An 18112-nucleotide genomic window follows, 5' to 3' on the forward strand; every position below is an offset into this window, starting at 1 on the left:
GCTTAAGGGGTTGTGTAGGGAAGAAGAAAGGAGTCAAGAAGTTTGAATTAAATAACTGGAAAGGTGGAGTTATTACTGATGTTGGAAAACTGCTGAAGATACCTGAGTAGTCATTAACACAAAGATTCTACATCTTTCACTTTGGCCTCCTTCCTTGCCTTAGTCTATATGTTTCTTTTCCTTTGCTTAGATTCCTCTTCCCTTTCGCAACATTCCCATTCAATTGAGAATATTTATGAAGCACTCATAATTGGCAAAACCCTGGTCTAAAAGCTGGGAAGGGTATAAAATACGTAAGATGTGGCTTCACACATCCCAATCTATATGAGAGGAATATTACATGCATTTGTGATAATACAGCAATATCATTCAAATATGCACATTTTTATGGATAAATAAACTTCTGTGAGCAAAGAACAGTGAATAGGTACATATGCAGTAGGGATGTAACTATGAGCAAGACATGGCCCCCATCCTCAAGAAGCTTATAACATATGCTGAAAGTTCAGTGAAAGTTCAATGAAAAATATGGAAAGAATGAAACAGAATCAAGGCAGAAATAGATCACTGTCAGCCAGGGGAATTCAGTAAATGGGTCAAACCTGCAGTTCTCTCAAGGCCAGCTTGAGTTTTATCCTTCCATGAGGTTTTCCCTAACTAAATGTCTCTCCAACAAGTTTCCTGAACACCTATGTAAAATCAGCACTCATCTGATTTTCACTTAGGTTTCTATTTTCTTAGAAGTATCCATAAGTTATACTCTAGAATGTAAACATGAAAGCAGGAACTTCATCTTATTTAGTTTCCTTTGAAATTTGTGAACACTAAATATTGTAAAATATTACAAAATATACCTGAATATTATAAACTGTCTTATATTGCTTTAAAATGCTTTTGGAAAAGGAGTGTGGAAGGGTAGGAGAGTCTTCCCAAAAGTCCAGAACACTTCCACCTTTTGAATATATATATATATATACATATATATATACATATATATCATCCCAAACAGGAATCCACTAAATGTTGAAAGACTTAGTACAATGCTCGTTCCCTAATTTTAGTTCTTAGACTTTAAATCAAGCAACTGCACTATTTCCACATATTCCGTACAATTGCTATCAATCATGAGATGTGTGATTTAAAGGTTCCTTTCATCAGGCATTGCATGTTACTTTAACTTCCTCTGAAATATTTCTGATTTAAAGCACTATTACTTTGTGATAAAGATTAAAAGAAATAATGTATGGAAACACTATAGAGTTTGAAGCATTCTGTAAAGGTAGCATATTTTTCTAAACTACTAAAACCTGCTATTACGCTAGTTCTGTCCATCTTTGGCAAGATGCTTTTGGTCAAAATGGGGAGTTTCATCTAGAATGGTTGACACTAGTTTGTTGCGTTGATGATTTTTTTTACACTTCAGAGGTGTATACTTTTATGTGGGGTGTGTGTGTGTGTGTGTGTGTGTGTGTTCTTTAAACAAAATTTTCTTCAGGTTGTCTCAGACCATCAATGACCTTCATAGTATGAAGTTTTTTCCTTTTAAAAGTGCTGAGATTGACAAAACATAGTGAAAGAAATCACTGCATAATACTGATCTTTTCACTTTGGCAGGCACTCTGTAGTTGGTTAAGCAAGATTTGAGATTATCTTAATAATGTAAACAGGCATATCATTTTTTCTTAGACTTCTTTATGCAAAAGAAAAACAAAAAGTGAAAAAAAAAGACAGCAAAGAAAAAATCATTCACGTGAAGAAAATTTGTTCACACGCACATCGACTAGCTCAAAATCCATAAAATTTACTGACTTTTAGTGGGTAGATTCAGGGAATATTTATTCATTTGTGTAACGATTTTACATTCTTCATTTCTAAAGGCAATTCAAAAGGTTTTCATATTCTTCATTTCTACAAAACATTTAAAATAGTGAATGAAAAACGAAATTTACAACATCATTCGGCTACATGGCAGAGACAAAAATCAACTAATTATCGTTTTCATACATAGCAACAAATAATTGGAAAATATAGTTGAGAAATATGCTGTTTACAATTGAAACAGATACTTTGAAATACCTGAAAATAAGGCCAGTACATAAGTGCAAGACTATAACAACGACAAAAAAGAAACATTATTAAGGACCACTTAAAATAATCAAAATCAACAGGTAGATTATGTTCCTAGCAAAAATACTCTAATATTATAAAGACATGAATTTTCCCAAGTAAATGTATAAAGCTAGATAATCACAGCAGGATTTCCATAAAACTTGATAAGCTAATTCTAAAGTTCACATGAGAGAGAAAATGGAAATAAGGAAACAAGAAAAGATTTAAACGAATATGAGGGGACAAGCCCTACCAGAAAGCAACATGGTTTATGAATTTATTATAATTAAAGTAGCATATATCAGCATAGGAATAGATCAATGAACAGACTGGGTATGCAGAAAAGACAACATTATCATCGGAATATAGAATATTATAAAAATAGTATGATAATTAACAGCATGCATTCTGGAGCTAGCATGGCTGGTTTCAAGTCTGAGTCTGACACTAAACTGTGACTTGGGAAAATTATTTAATCTCACTGAACCTTGATATCCTAATGTATAAAATGGGGGTAGTATCAGTACCTATGTATTTTTAGGATTAAATTTATAAATCATATAAAATACTTGAAAGGTTGGACTACCTTCATTAGCAATCAAAAGATGTTATTTATAACATTCATCATCACAGTAAGACAACAACAACAACTAGTACGATTATCAGTGGAGAAAGGATAACTGATTATTTGTTTACTTAAACCAGAGTTAAATTACTATATCACATCATTCACAAAAATAATTTCCAGATTTATTTGAAACAACTAATTTAAAAAAATTTTTAAATGATATCTGAATTAAAGCTATGCATAAAATATAATTATAATTTTATAATGGGAAGACCTTTCTAAGCTAGATATAAAGACTAACAGCTATAAATATAATGATTGAAAAATGTATCCACATATTAATTAAAAATTTTGTACAAAACACCATAAAGTCAAAAGGCAAAAGACATTCTGGAGACAATATTTACAAATAGAATATAGAAAAAGTTGTACTAAGATTTCCCAGTGAAGTATAGAGTAACTTAGGATGGCTACTATACTCATATTAGGGAAATTTAATTATTGATGAAGGAGGATTTAGGGTAAGAAGATAAAAAATTATTAAAGCACTGCTATATGAAATTTGACAGTTCTGAGCTATTAAACTAGTAGAATTAGGGGAAATTTAATAACAAACTTAAATGTTTATAACATTTACATAATAACTACTAGACTTGTTAAAAATCTCCACTAAGATTAAGACTGAATATGGAATGGGATTGAAATCAGATGCCTGATAATATTTTGGCTATAATGACATTAAATTGAATTATCAAGGGTTGATATTCATGAGCAGTTATAGAAGTAATGCAACAGAAGTTTGGCTATGCAATACCCAACTGCAAACTTCCACAACAGCAAAAGCAAGAGTGAATAAAACATCTGTGGTAGAGTAGCAATTTCTGCCATTCACAAGTAGCAATCTTAATCCATTATACGAATTAAACCATAGGTTTTTGGTCCTAATGTTAAATTAAAATATGTGTACATTTAGTCCAAGAGATTGTAGAACAGACTTTATTGAGAGGGCTGAAATTAGGCTAAACCCAAAGTATTATATGGTGTGGGTAGCCTGCTTAGAGATAAAAAGATAAATCATGGTGTTTACAACCCAGAGAGTCTATGATTCTTAAATTATTATCTAAAATGTAATCCAGATAACAAATGTGGTGGGTGGCTGCATACCTATGTCAGTAAAGGTCAAGACAATGGCACATATCCAAGCTAAATTACTCTCCAAAAACAGAGGATGGATCTGAAAATATCAGCTTTTCTCCGTCACTAGAAATTTACCAACCAATCCAATCTCTATACTAACCAGCCTCAATGTGCCCGGCTCTCTGCTGAAGACAATGAGGGAAACAAGAGTATAATTTTAAGATATTTACTATCTGAGTGGACAATTATAAAATAATCCAAGATTAACCAAGCGTTTCTAACAGTGTCACACTGTTTATTAGTTCTGTGGAAATTCAAGAATAGTAGAATTTGGTGTAATATAATTATATTCCTAAAGTATTAATTGACAATAATAGCTAACATTTATTGATAGCTTACAGTGCCAGGCACATAGGAATTATCACTGATCATTAGCTATAATTAGTGCATGTTTCATGCAGTGCGATATGAATTACTTTCACCATTGTATTAATTATCACATAAATTAGGTCTATTAAAATAAATTCAATAATATATGTTACATTTATAAATAGGTGAATGAATGAGTTAGTGTGAAAAAAACTGAGGTTCAGAAATTTTAAATAACTTGCCTAAATTCATATGAAAGAAGGATTTGAAACTTAAACTAAACCTTAAAACATGGGTAACTTTTGGAAAGGAAAGGAAGACAGACATACCAAGTACGGAAAATGACAAGAGGAAAAGTACACAAGCAAAACAAGACCACATACTTGTGGGGAAAAGAGACAATAAGTCTAAGAAGACAGAGAATATGTATCAGGGAATACCTTTTGGCATAGGATGGGGACAGTGCAGCCCCTGAAAGTCTAGGAAGAAGAGTTTGAACATGACGCAGTGACTGTAAGAGTGACATGAGGAAATTTTTGTTTAATAAAGGTGTAAACTGGCAGCATTGGACAGCGTGGATTTAGCAGAAAGAATCTATCTAGGGCTTCCCTGGTGGCGCAGAGGTTGAGAGTCCGCCTGCCGATACAGGGGACACGGGTTCGTACCCCGGTCCGGGAAGATCCCACATGCCGCGGAAAAGCTGGGCCCGTGAGCCGTGGCCGCAGAGCCTGCGCGTCCGGAGCCTGTGCTCCGCAACAGGAGAGGCCACAACAGTGAGAGGCCCGCGTACCGAAAAAAAAAAAAAAAAAAGAATCTATCTAATATAGAAAGTATTCGCAGTAGTTTAGGATGTGGGTTTTGATAGTGATTGCACAGGAAGTTTAATAAAAAAGATAAGCCTAGGAAATATTTTGAAAGAAAAAAATGGATATAGAAGCAAAGGAAAAATATTCAGCAATGAAGAACCCAGTGTTTAGTGGGAAAGTATATAAAATGATGATTTCACTAAAAGAAAAAAAGATATAGAATACAGTTTTTCTCAACTAAAAGAAAAATAGAATAGAAATCGATGCTAGTTAGGGGAAAGAGGAAAAATTCACATGACATTTGAGGTGACAGTATTATTTCCACATGTAGAGAGCCTGTGCATATGTGAAAAGATCAGACTAGGATACCGATGAAAAATCAGGCTTAGAGATTAAGATTTTTAAGTTATGGTATGAAAAACGTGGGAAAAATATGAAAAAGGAGACAATGGAAGAGGACCTAAGTTCAAGTTCTGATTGTGAAACTGAACTTGAGTAAGTCACTTAACATCACTGAAACTCAGTTACTCCAGGTTTTAAATGGAGAAAATAGTATTTACTTCACAGTATTTTGAGCATACAAAGTGAAATGCCCTTGCAAACTGTAAAGCTATGTAGGTAAAGAGCTGTTATATAAAGTCATGAGAATCAAAAGGTAGATATTTTAAGCTATGTATTTCTTAAGGGCTTCGAAGTTGGGACCTTAGCCTTCCCTTGATCAAAGATCCACATTACTGTGCTACAGAGTGGATGATTTATTATTACACACATTAAAAGGTCAGTTGGCCAGTCTGCTTCTGAAACACAGTAAAAATAATACCTAAGCCTTTCTAAATTCTGACAAAATCTTTGAATAATCATCTTTGGTGCTTGCTTAATTGGAGAAATATAATTTTAACTAGAAAATAAAATAAATCATATAAATTTCCAATTCAAAAATTCTTCTTATGGCATATTTACATGAGTAAAGAAGCATCCTAAATATTGCTCATACTTAATCTTTATTATTAAAAAGTTTAAAACCTTGAAATTGCATAATACTATATTATAAAATGACACACTTAAGCACATGATAACGTGCTTAAGAATGATGATAATGAATTCTTGATTTTTATTAGACTTAAAGTTACTAATTGCTTTGAAATAAATAATACTGCCTTAGGAAAAATTGAAACATAGATGCCGGAACAGGGTACAAGTTCTTAAAGAAGCAGGACCAGGTAGATTTTCTGTCCACAGACTATGTTTATAATATTATATGATTTGTAAAGATTAACCTGAAAATTTTTTTATCCATTTTGGTTAAATAGATCTTAGTATTTCTTAAGGAAATCGCAACTCAAATTTGAGTACATAATGACAATTTATTAGTTAGCATAAATTCCAAGTAAATTGTGATTACATTTTACTTTGCCTTTTTCTCTGTATTTTTGGTATGCTAGTCAAAGTCTGAGCTATTCATTATAGAGTCACAGACATCACATTTCCACCTTCAAAAAGTATTTAAAGGATTATATGGAAATTATCCCAATTCCCATCAATATGCTTAAGCCTTCCCAGACAGGAACTATTTCTTATCTTTGCATACCCAGGACCTTGGACAGTGCCAGGCATAAACTAGGCATTTATCTATTTGGGAGCAGATGAGTACGTGAATGATTTTGTCCTGCTGCTATATTTGTCTTATATATTGCTGGAGATACTAATCACCAGGGCTTGAACATCTTTTTATTTTGCTGTAATGATATTGTCTGAATGCCAAACACTCCTAAATTGTGTTATTTCATTTTTAATGCAAGATATTACACTTGGAAAATAAAATCTGTTACACTAAAATTCATATTAATATAAAAAATTATTCAAGACATTGACCTCATTTTACATACAAAACCACAATATTAATGTAAGAGAAATTTAAAATAAATAAAATACCCTTTCTAAAACAGTGTTTATTTTCATTCTTGTCTTCAAGTTCACCAAGGAATTCTTAAAGGTAAGAAGAACTTCATACTTTCCTCCACACCACTCCCCCGTCCCATCACCACCAAAAAATAAAAATAAACAAAACTAGAAGGGAAAAGAGAATTTTCCGGTCATTTAAAAATACTATTACTGTGAAGTATTATGGATTCTTGTACATCGTAAAGGCACATATTCTGAATTCCCTTTTCCCCCTGAATTTCCTTTAAATGCCTATCTTATAATAAATACATTAGATGATTCCTGTTACCCGCATGCACTACTATAAAGATTATGGATCCTGGTAATTGTTCCTTGTATTCACAGTGGAAACTGGAACTTAATAAAGGAGAGAAGAAAATGTACCGAAGGCAAACCCATCTGTAAAGGATCGCTGTAAACCGGTATTTATTCGGTTTGTACCAAATTAGTCGTGGCATGACAAGAACCCTTTGTCTGTGGGACCGTTGGTCTGGCAACCATTATCTACCCGTGGAAAAGACGTCTGAAGACTCCGCCTTGGCTGGGGGTGGGGAAGGCGCACCGCGTGGAGAGCTCGACTGAGAATTAAAGGGAGCGAACAAAGAGAACTCCCAGCAGCCGCCCGCCAGCGCCTTGCCGCTGCATCAGGAGACGTCAGTCAAGCCCGGAAGGCTGTTGGAATCCGCCTCCCTGCGAAAAGCTCAAGTAAATAATTGATGGCAATTGACGCGGTCCAGGACAAAGCTTTGAGGAAAGCCAGTGCATCCGATTTCGAGCGGTTTGGGAATCTTCCGCCGAGTAAGGGGTATGCGAGTGCAGCGAGGACTGTGAGCTTGGCTACCGGTCTTCCATCGCGGGCGTGGCTCTGGCCTTTTTGTCTTCTTGCCGCCCGCCCCTCCGCCTCTGCACTCCGCCGCCTTCTCTTCCCTTTTGAAAGTAGCCTCTCTTTGGTTACTTCTACGCAGTCCTCCCTTGCAATCCCGCCCCCTCCCCTGCCCAGTCCGGTGAGGCCAGCTCACGAATATCAGTGCACTTCCCGGGGAGCGTCTGGCACGGCTTGGTACCTTGCGTGTTCGCCTGCTCAGAGCCGCAGCTCCAGCCCAGCCGCGGGCCGCCAAGGAGTAATCCGCTCTTCCGGCCGTTGAGTCTCCACGTTAACGCCATTGTTTGGAGAAACAGAGTGGGTGTGGAACTGGGGCGAGCCGGTCCAAAGTCAAAAGTGCTCAGCCAGATAGTCGCATATATAAAACTACGAAGTTAAACTCTCCTCGTCTCCGAAAAGACACAGTAAGAACCCTGAGGTCCCCGGAAGATCAGAAGGAAAGCGCTGTTGATTTGCTCCAGCCTCAAAACATCGCCTCTGCCAAGAAGTGAGCAGTTCTGGATTTTCTAAAGGGATGGGGAGGGTGAGTGGGCAGATAAAACTTGAGATTAGAATTGTTGGTTTAGGCCGTGCTGGGGTTGCTGGGTTGGCGAATTTTATAGGAGAAGCCTCAAAGAGACACAGCATCCTGGTACTTTGTGAGAACCACGTGACAGCAGCCAGGTACCTTTGATTGTGGGAGCCGAGTTCCTGGAACTCGAGCTTTCTCCTGCGGTAGAGCTGTATGGGGGCCGAATTAAACGTTCTCTGGTGGCTCTCAGCTTCAGAGTGGTTTTGCCTAATTCAAAACAAAAATAAGTTTGCATTGGCAATATGACTTATTTGGGTGATCCCGGTTAGTGTGACCTGCTAGTGAACTAGACCAGATATTCTAGGAGCATGTTGCTCTGGGAGAACATGTAGAAAATAAGTTGATGGATGACTCCTCCCTCTCCCTCCCCATGTCTTCTTTGTTCACTGTTATTTTCCAAATTGAGTTGGAAGGAGATCCCAGAAAGAGAAAGGGAGGTGGAGGAGCCTTCCAGTAATATTTCTTTATAAAATGAGGGATTACTACACATTGACTAAGCTATGATACTTAGACAATAACAGGACGAATGCTAGTAAAGTAACTAGCAAGTATCTCCTCCCCTAATAGGAGGATTTTTTTTAAAGCAGAACTTTCTGCCTAGTCATGCCCTTTTCAGTCATGCCCTTTAGAGAGAAATTATATTTCTAAGGAAAACGCACCTAACTGACTAGCTGACTAAGCAGCTGGATCACTAGGGAGAAAAAACCAGGAGGCAGTGGGTTTTGAGTTGCTATTTTCCAGATTTTAAAAGCCAGTGATGGATTTATCTTGGAAAAAATACAAAACAGAAGTTGATCTTACCACCGTGAGTGAGGATGCACCAGCCTTCTTGGGTGCAGGGTCATTCTGTCTTAGCATTTGGCTTCATGGAAAGGACTGGGCACTTTAAAAGTACACCTTTGCCTGTTATGTACCATCTGAGAAGGTGCTTAATAATGAAAATACTTTGTTTAGCAATTACACTTAAAACTAAAGCAATTCACAAGAACATTGAAATTTAGATAAGTGTAGAAAAAGTTATCACCTGTAATTTAAGAAATTGTGCAGAGCCACCAATAAATTTTTCCAAATGATTTTTAATTTATTTCTCAAAACTAAAAAATAAATAAATTAAAAGAAAAAGAAAAATCCCTTCAGCGCTGCTAATGACTAAACCACATAGATGATTTTTAATGCCATATTTTCTTGAAACTGAAGTTGGCTTAAAGTCATTCATTATTTATATTTTCTTTTAGTTCTAGTCTAAAGGAAATTGGGTGTATTTCTCTCACAAAATGCAACATTAAGGGCTAGAGCTGTTTGAGAAAAGTATCATTTATCCGTAACAAGTGTTCTCTAAGAAAAACCCTTTCATAACCCTTTTCATCTAATTGACACTTGGGAATATCAATTAAAACTTTCTCCATGAAATTAGGCTTTGAAACGCAGATTTGATAGTGAGGAAACCAAAGCTGAAAAATCAGGGTATTGACAGTTCTAACCTTTGGACTTCTTCTCCTTCTGAAGCTTCTTGACCTTATCTTCTTAAACAAACAAACAAACAAAAAACTCCCTTCCCATCAATTCCTTTCTGATTCCATCCTTGCCATAACCTGCTACCGTGAGAATGGGAGGTTCAGCGGCTTTCAGATCTTCATTTTACTGAGGTGGCGTGAGATGGAGATAGCGCCTCCCTGGGCAAAATGAGAATTGACAGTTCTACATCCTAGTTCTAAACTCTAGTCTTCTATTAAGCGCCGTCCAAACCTCATTTTCTAGGGCTTCTCTTGTTACGGAAAATCACTCTTTGCTCTGTAACAATGCAGACACGCTGTGTGCTTTCCTTCTTTTGTTTCTGTCCCAGATTAGAAAGGAAGGTTGCTGGCTGTGAGGAGGGAAGAGAGTGATCTGGTGATAAGACTATTGTAAATCGCCTCTGATAGATTCTTCCTAGACCGCAATGAGTCAGCCACCGACGGGGGGCGCTGCCCCTGCCACAGCCGCAGCTTCTGCCGCCACAGCTGCCACTGAGGCTCGCTTGCACCCGGAGGGCAGCAGCAGAAAGCAGCAGCGTGCTCAGTCACCCGCTAGACCGAGAGACAATTCGGTCCGACAGACCACCGCGGCCACCCGGTCCCCGGTAGGGGCTGGTACTAAACTCAATTCTATTCGACAGCAGCAGCTGCAGCAGCAGCAGGGCAACAAGACCGGGAGCCGCACGGCGCCTCCGGCCAGCGCCCGAGGAAGCGGAGGAGGGGCGGAGAAGGCCGCGCCCCTGGCGCCCAAAGGGGCCGCGCCGGGAGCTGTCCAGTCCTTGGCTGGTGCTGAAGTGGCCCCCGTGGCGACCCTGGCCCCGGTGGGTGTCAGGAGGCCTGGCGCGTCGGAGGAGCCGCCCCGGGAGCTAGAGCCCGCGTCCTCTAAACTCGGGGAACCCCCTCCTCTCGGAGAAGGAGGAGGAGGGGGTGGGGAAGGAGGAGGAGCCGGCAGCGGCTCTGGGGAAAGGGAGGGGGGCGCTCCGCAGCCGCCGCCGCCGCCCAGGGGCTGGCGAGGGAAAAGCGTACGCGCTCAGCCGAGGGGCGGCAGCGGCGCGGAGGGGGCCTCCCCCTCGCCATCCACCTCCTCTGCGGGCAAAACCCCAGGCTCTGGCAGCAGAAACTCTGGGATTGGCGTTGTGGGGCCTGGCAGCGGTGGCGGAGGGAGCTACTGGAAGGAAGGATGTCTGCAGTCTGAGCTCATCCAGTTCCATCTCAAGAAAGAGCGGGCGGCGGCGGCGGCCGCCGCGGCTCAGATGCACAGTAAGAACGGCGGCGGCGGCAGCAATCGCAGCTCTCCGGTCGCTGGCGCCCCTGCCATTTGTGAGCCCCTCGCAGTCCCTCCCACCTCCCCAATGGCGGCGGCAGCAGAGGGCCCCCAACAGGGCGCAGAGGGCAGCGCGAGCGGCGGCGGCGGCATGCAGGCAGCGGCGCCCCCTTCGTCGCAGCCGCACCCGCAGCAGCTCCAGGAGCAGGAGGAAATGCAGGAGGAGATGGAGAAGCTGCGGGAGGAAAATGAGACTCTCAAGGTGAGGAGGGTGTGGGGGATGGGTTGGAGGAGGGGAGGTGTGGGCCTCGGAGCATTAGGGCGTGTCCTGGCGGGAGTGAGAGGCTGCTAACCTGTTAGGGAGCCTTCAAGAGGGAGGGGAACAGGAAATGAGGGGAGGGGGTCCCTAGGCCCTTTCCGGATCTAAAAGGGCTTTGCGATCAGCAGCGTTAGGTTTTTATTTAGATCCAAATCTGGGCCTTCGTTTCTCCGATTATTATGGTTTGGCTCACTTTTTCACGGACAGAGCTGGAGTAGGAGAGCGAGGGAAGGCCTAAAGAGAGCCCGTTTTTTCTAGTTTCTTCTTGTTCATTCAGCTCCGGGTCATTCCTGTCTCATGGAGAGGGAGCAGTAAAGCTGAGAATTTGGAGCTGGGATGGGGTGTAGACGGTGTATGTCCGAGGGGTGGGAGGCGAAGCTAATTTTGACCCGCGGCCTGTCACCGCCTCAGAACGAGATCGATGAACTGAGGACCGAGATGGACGAGATGAGGGACACTTTCTTCGAGGAGGATGCCTGCCAACTGCAGGAAATGCGCCACGAGTTGGAGAGAGCCAACAAAAACTGCCGGATCCTGCAGTACCGCCTCCGCAAAGCCGAGCGCAAAAGGCTCCGCTACGCGCAGACCGGGGAGATCGACGGGGAGCTGTTGCGCAGCCTGGAGCAGGACCTCAAGGTCTGCGGCGCCGGGGCCTGGGGGGCGCGCGGCAGGGGCCGTGGGTGGGGACTCAGGTCACGGGCGCTTTGCGTTGAAAGGCCTTCAGTGGTGATTGGCAAAGAGCTCTAGGGGCACGGAGTTTCGCAGCGCCAATCACAGAATGTCAAGGTCCCGGAAAGGGAAGAGGAAAAACGGACAGGTGGGTCTGAAGAGCCCTGTGTGGGGGGAGGGTCTTGCAGAGAGCGAGCTCTGCGGGCTGCCCTGGGAGCCACGGTGACGATTACAGAGGTGGTGGGAGGAGGGCGCCTCCTTCCGCGGCGGAAACGGCGTGGCCGAGCGCAGGCCTTGATCTGACTTCCAGAGACTGTCCTCCAAGCGCAGGCCAGATGGAGTCAGGCCCTCTGGAGCAGCGCGGTGAAGACTCCTTCAGTGGAGTTGAAGCCCAGAATAGGAACAGCACTGGGAAGATATTAGAGTTAAGATTTCTCTCTGAAAGCCACCCCCGTCCCCAACGCCTTCTTCCAGAACTCCTTCCTTTCTGTAATTACCACTTAGATAACTCCCAGAAAGGAAGACTGTCCAGCTTGTGGTCCCTTTTGGAAAAGTAAAGGGAGAGTGCGCTAAATGAAAGAACCATGTTCTTAGGGAGGTTGCTTCTTCAGAGTCTCCCCCAGTGGAGAAATTTCAACTTTGAAGTGCGTTTTTTAGGTAGGTGTGGTCTGTTCGTTCGGTTTTACTGTAGGCAGATTCACTGACAACGCAAATCAGATGTTATCTTCATGGTCTGGGACAGCAAAAGAAATATAATTTTAATTGTATTAATTTCATGAAGATTTAAAAGCCGAGTGTAATTATCTTGTATTTTTTTTAAAAGAAAGCCATGGGAAAACATTTTATGAAAGCCGTTGTATCATTTCTTTTTTTCCTTTTTCTGACATTTGTCAAGTGTTGACTAGGCACCAGGCACTGTGGCAACCATTGTTACTCATATTATTATTTCATTTAGTTCTCAAGGAGAAAAACCTGTAAGGAAGGGATTATAAATAGCATCATTTTACAGGTGCCCACAATGAACCTTTTACGAAAGTTAAGTGCCCAGCCCCTAGCCCTGGAACTTGGCTAGTAGTTGGTCAGGCTGGCTCCCCACTCAGTCCAAAACCACAGCCTGTATCCTGAGCTACAGCACCAGACTGCCCCACTTTTCTTCCAAACCCTAAAATTTCTGAGGTAATCTTAAAACAGGAGGCAAAAATGCACACACTAATTTAAACAAACAAACAAAAGTCTCAAAGACTAAAATATTTCTTAAAACTAAGCACCTGGAATGTTAGGATCAAAATTCAAGCCCCAGACCCTACCTGGGAATATTTTATTTTCTAGTCTTTAAAATAAGTGATAATGGAGGCATCTACCTCATAGTTTTGTTGTGGAATTAGAGACTTGTGAAATCTCTACACGTGATAAAACACAATTGAACATTTATAACCATGATGTCTTGTAGACATTAAGGGAACAGAGTGGAGAGCCAGACTACCTGGCCACTTGTTAGCTGTGTCACCTTGAGCGTATTACTTTACCTCCATGAGACTCAGTTTTCCTCATCTATAAAACAGGAATAATAATAGGATCTATTTCATGGGATTGTTGAGAGAGTTAAATGGTTTATGTATGTGAAATGGCTTATATGTAATGCATCTGGAATGATGTCTGGCATATGGTAGACACTATATACATATTGGTTCTAGTACTTTTAATATAACTTAAGCCCATTTGTTGTATTGTCTTTAATTACAGTTTATTGTTAAAAACACTTAAATTTAGGTAGCAAAGGATGTATCTGTGAGACTTCACCATGAATTGGAAAATGTGGAAGAAAAGCGAACAACAACAGAAGATGAAAATGAGAAACTGAGGCAACAGCTTATAGAAGTTGAGATAGCAAAGCAAGCTCTGCAGAATGAACTGGAAAAAATGAAGGAGGTTAGTAATCAGTTATCTCATGGCGTGCTATATATATTTAGCTCTTCAAAGAGCATACCAAAGACTAATATGACTGTTAAAATAATTAAATTTTTTATGATTATAGGACAGTTTGTTGTTCTCACCCAATATAGTAACAGATACATGATTTCATACTAATAAATAAGTAGCAAAGAAGAAATTCTGACCTCTACCCTGCCTCTGACTTGACATATATGAGCTGTGACGGATGCTTCGTGTGTGATATCTAAATGGATGTTAATTAAATAAATTACACAGCTATACCAAACACAAAGGATATCAAGAATATGAAGGAATAAGCCTTCTGTTAGTTGAGGGGAAGTGCTAATCCTGTGAGATTACTACTGAGTTCATAGAAGCACAGACTTTCAGGATGAAAAAGACCATAAAGGCCATTCAATCTAATCTGATCATTGTTTGATTCCTTCTTATAACAAAGCCCCCAAATGGTCTAATACTTAGAACTTCACCAGTGACTAGCCCTTAAGATCATCTCCAGCAGCCAATTTTATCACAGCATAGCTCTGTTTAAGGTTTTCTTTGTTTTGAGTTGAAATCTATCTACTTGTAACTTTAATAAATTCATCTCAGTCCTACCCTTTCGGGTACAAGAGTCAGAGTTCTCTTCCACATCAGCTATTAGAAAATTCCTACCATGTTTCCCCTGAATCTTCTCAAAGCACAAAATCAGTATCAAAGAAAATAACGAGAATAAAAGAAACAGAAAGATGTATCGAGAAATAATTAGAACTAACACACCATTGTAGAGCAATTATACTCCAGTAAAGATGTTTAAAAAAAAAGAAAGAAATAGCTTTGTGAAAAGTAACAGTTTGAATTGAAATAATATTCTTCCTTGAAAACTGCCTGAAAATGTACAGTGCAACTTGTGAAAACCATTATTGAGAATTAGCAAATACACACGTGGTCCTCTGGACACTTCCTCTGCTTAAATATGCAGAATTTAAATGAAAATCCTAATCTTCCCATAGACTAACTGAGATATTGGCACATTCCACTGCTGTGTTTATCTCGAAATGGTATAAAAATATAACTACCGTTTAACAGTGAAAATATCAGTTGTCAATTAAGAATGTGTGGCAGGAATTTGTAGAACACTGTTTCAGTGGGGCAACCTGTTTTGTGATCTAAGTTTCTACTTATATTATCCTGAATTTAAACATTTTTAACATGACAAATTAGGGCAGAATCATTGTACTGGGGCTTCCCTGGTGGCGCAGTGGTTGGGAGTCCGCCTGCCGATGCTGGGGACACGGGTTCCTGCCCCGGTCCGGGAAGATCCCACATGCTGCGGAGTGCCTGGGCCCGCGAGCCATGGCCGCTGAGCCTGCGCGTCCAGAGCCTGTGCTCCGCAACGGGAGAGGCCACAGCAGTGAGAGGCCCGCGTACCGCAAAAAAAAAAAAAAAAATCATTGTACTGATATGTGATTCTTAGCTAATACCTAAGGGTGGCTGTGTGCTACAGCAGAAAAACATGGCGACTGGGAGTGGTGGGACTATCTTCACCAGTAACTAATTGGGTGACTTAAAAGTCCTCTAGGGGCTTCCCTGGTGGCGCAGTGGTTGAGAGTCCACCTGCCGATGCAGGGGACACGGGTTCGTGCCCCGGTCCGGGAGGATCCCACATGCCGCGGAGCGGCTGGGCCCGTGAGCCATGGCCGCTGAGCCTGCGCGTCCGGAGCCTGTGCTCCACAACGGGAGAGGCCACAACAGTGAGAGGCCCGCGTACCGCAAAAAAAAAAAAAAAAAAAAAAAAAAAACCTAAAAAAAATCATTGTACTGATATGTGATTCTTAGCTAATACCTAAGGGTGGCTGTGTGCTACAGCAGAAAAACATGGCGACTGGGAGTGGTGGGACTATCTTCACCAGTAACTAATTGGGTGACTTAAAAGTCCTCTAACTTCTACTTGCCTCAGTGCAGTTATAAAGTGTTATTTTCAATGAATTTCCACACCTCTTGCAGCTATCATGACTTTTATCTTGAAGTCCAGGACGTTACCATTAAAGAACAGCATAGATTTTATGCTAAAGTTGAGAGATCAAATATTAAATTAATATAAATATAAGGATAGGTTTCTTCGGTAATAATGTACAGTTGAAGTTTGTGAAAAATTGAAAGTTTGAAAAAATTAAGTAGGTAGCTGTTATTTGGTGGGGCTGTCATAAGAAAGTACTACAAACTGAGTGGCTTAAACAATAGAAGTTTATTTTCTCACAGTTCTGGAGGCTAAAAGTCCAAAATCAAGGTGTTGTCAGGGTTGGTTTCTTCTGAGGGCTGTGAAGGAAGGATCTATTCCAGGCCTCTCTCCTTGGCTTATATATATGCATCTTCACACTCACATGGCATTCTCCCCGTAGCTGTCTATGACCAAATTTCCCCTTCTTGTAAGACACCAGTCAAATTAGATTAGGACCTGCTGTAATGGCTTTATTGTAGCTTGATTGTCTCAGTAAAGACCCTCTCTCCAAATAAGGTCACATTCTGAGGTACTTGCTTGGTATTAGGACTTCAACATGTAAATTGGAGCAGTGGCACAATTCAACCTGTAAGAATAGCTCTTAAATACCTTCTTATGGACAAGCAAGAAGAAAGCTCATTGTCAGGTCCATAAGGCTCCATTCCATATTCAGACCTCACTTGCCTTCTTCCATACTCTTTGTTTATCCAATTAAAAATATTCAGGGCTTCCCTGGTGACGCGGTGGTTGAGAGTCCGCCTGCCGCTGCAGGGGACGCGGGTTCGTGCCCCAGTCCGGGAAGATCCCACATGCCGTGGAGCGGCTGGGCCCGTGAGCCATGGCCGCTGAGCCTGCACGTCCAGAGCTCGGACTCTGCAACGGGGGAGGCCACAGCGGTGAGAGGCCCGCGCACCGCAAAAAAAAAAAAAAAAAAAAAAATTCAAGTAAAAACAAACTTCACTGATTATAAGGGATAGAAAAATGCCTCGTGATTTGGCATTATATCAATGTTTTTCAAGTGGATATCTGGAAAGTTGGATTTAAGAATGGCATAAGAGCTTTCTGATTTTCATCCTGTGTCCAGGAAAGGGGGAAATTCCTGTAGACTGGCTGTCCATTAGCCAGAGAGATGAGACTTTTCCCATCTTAAAATAAAAGCCAAGATAATCTGGCTACTAGAAAAAAATGACTGGAATCTGGGGACGTCCTCAGGAGAATCACTGTAAAAATGCATTTCCATTTGTTTTCTACACTTTTTCTTATAACTGTTTCCTCCATCAGGGTTCTAACTCTGAATTAGGAAGATACTCTTGCTGCATTAGGCAGTGTGGGTATATGTTCATGCCAAAGAAGAAATTCTCATCCTCCTTGGACTTAGAAAAGCCAAACTCCAATCCCTAATTAGAGACTGCAACAATAAAAGTGTAAAAAATTTAGGAGCAGGTATGCAGGACGTTGGCTTTTAAAGTGACCTTTTATTTTTAAAATGGGCTCTAAAATAGCATTCACAGTTTGAGTAGGTAAGTGGTGATAGGGAAAAGAAATGGAAATAGAGAAGAAGGGAGAGAAAGCAGAAGTTAAATATCTGAAGGATTCTAAATGGTCCAATAAAGGGAAAATGAAATATATTCTGGCAGAAAAGTTCCATAATCATTCACTAGAGGTTGACCTTCATAGTGTTCAGAAATAGAAAAAGTAGTTAAAAGTAGTTTAGAAATCAGAAATGTTTCATTAAAATTAAGATTTTTGTAATGGTGATTTTGTTATTCTCCAAAAAAATAAATATAAAAACTGAATTGCGGGGCTTCCCTGGTGGCGCAGTGGTTGAGAGTCCGCCTGCCGATGCAGGGGACATGGGTTCATGCCCCGGTCCGGGAAAGATCCCACATGCGGCAGAGCAGCTAGGCCCGTGAGCCATGGCCGCTGAGCCTGCGCGTCTGGAGCCTGTGCTCCGCAACGGGAGAGGCCACAACAGTGAGAGGCCCGCGTACTGCAAAAAAAAAAAAAAAAAAAAAAAAAAAAGTAAAAAAA

General features: G+C 41.0%; 1 protein-coding gene across 1 annotated transcript in view; it reads left to right on the top strand.

The window, feature by feature from the left end:
* Positions 1–10323: 10323 nt before the first annotated feature.
* The window catches only part of MTCL3 (MTCL family member 3), a 41708-nt gene continuing 33919 nt past the window's right edge, over positions 10324–18112 (top strand). Inside the window, exons 1-3 of the mRNA XM_024759078.1 lie at positions 10324–11424; positions 11893–12117; positions 13921–14079. Of these exons, the coding sequence (XP_024614846.1) occupies positions 10324–11424; positions 11893–12117; positions 13921–14079 (1485 nt within the window). The remainder of the gene's footprint in view (positions 11425–11892; positions 12118–13920; positions 14080–18112) is intronic.

This window comes from Neophocaena asiaeorientalis, unplaced genomic scaffold (genome assembly GCF_003031525.2).
Source record: "Neophocaena asiaeorientalis asiaeorientalis breed wild unplaced genomic scaffold, Neophocaena_asiaeorientalis_V1.1 scaffold5, whole genome shotgun sequence".
NCBI lineage: Eukaryota > Metazoa > Chordata > Mammalia > Artiodactyla > Phocoenidae > Neophocaena > Neophocaena asiaeorientalis.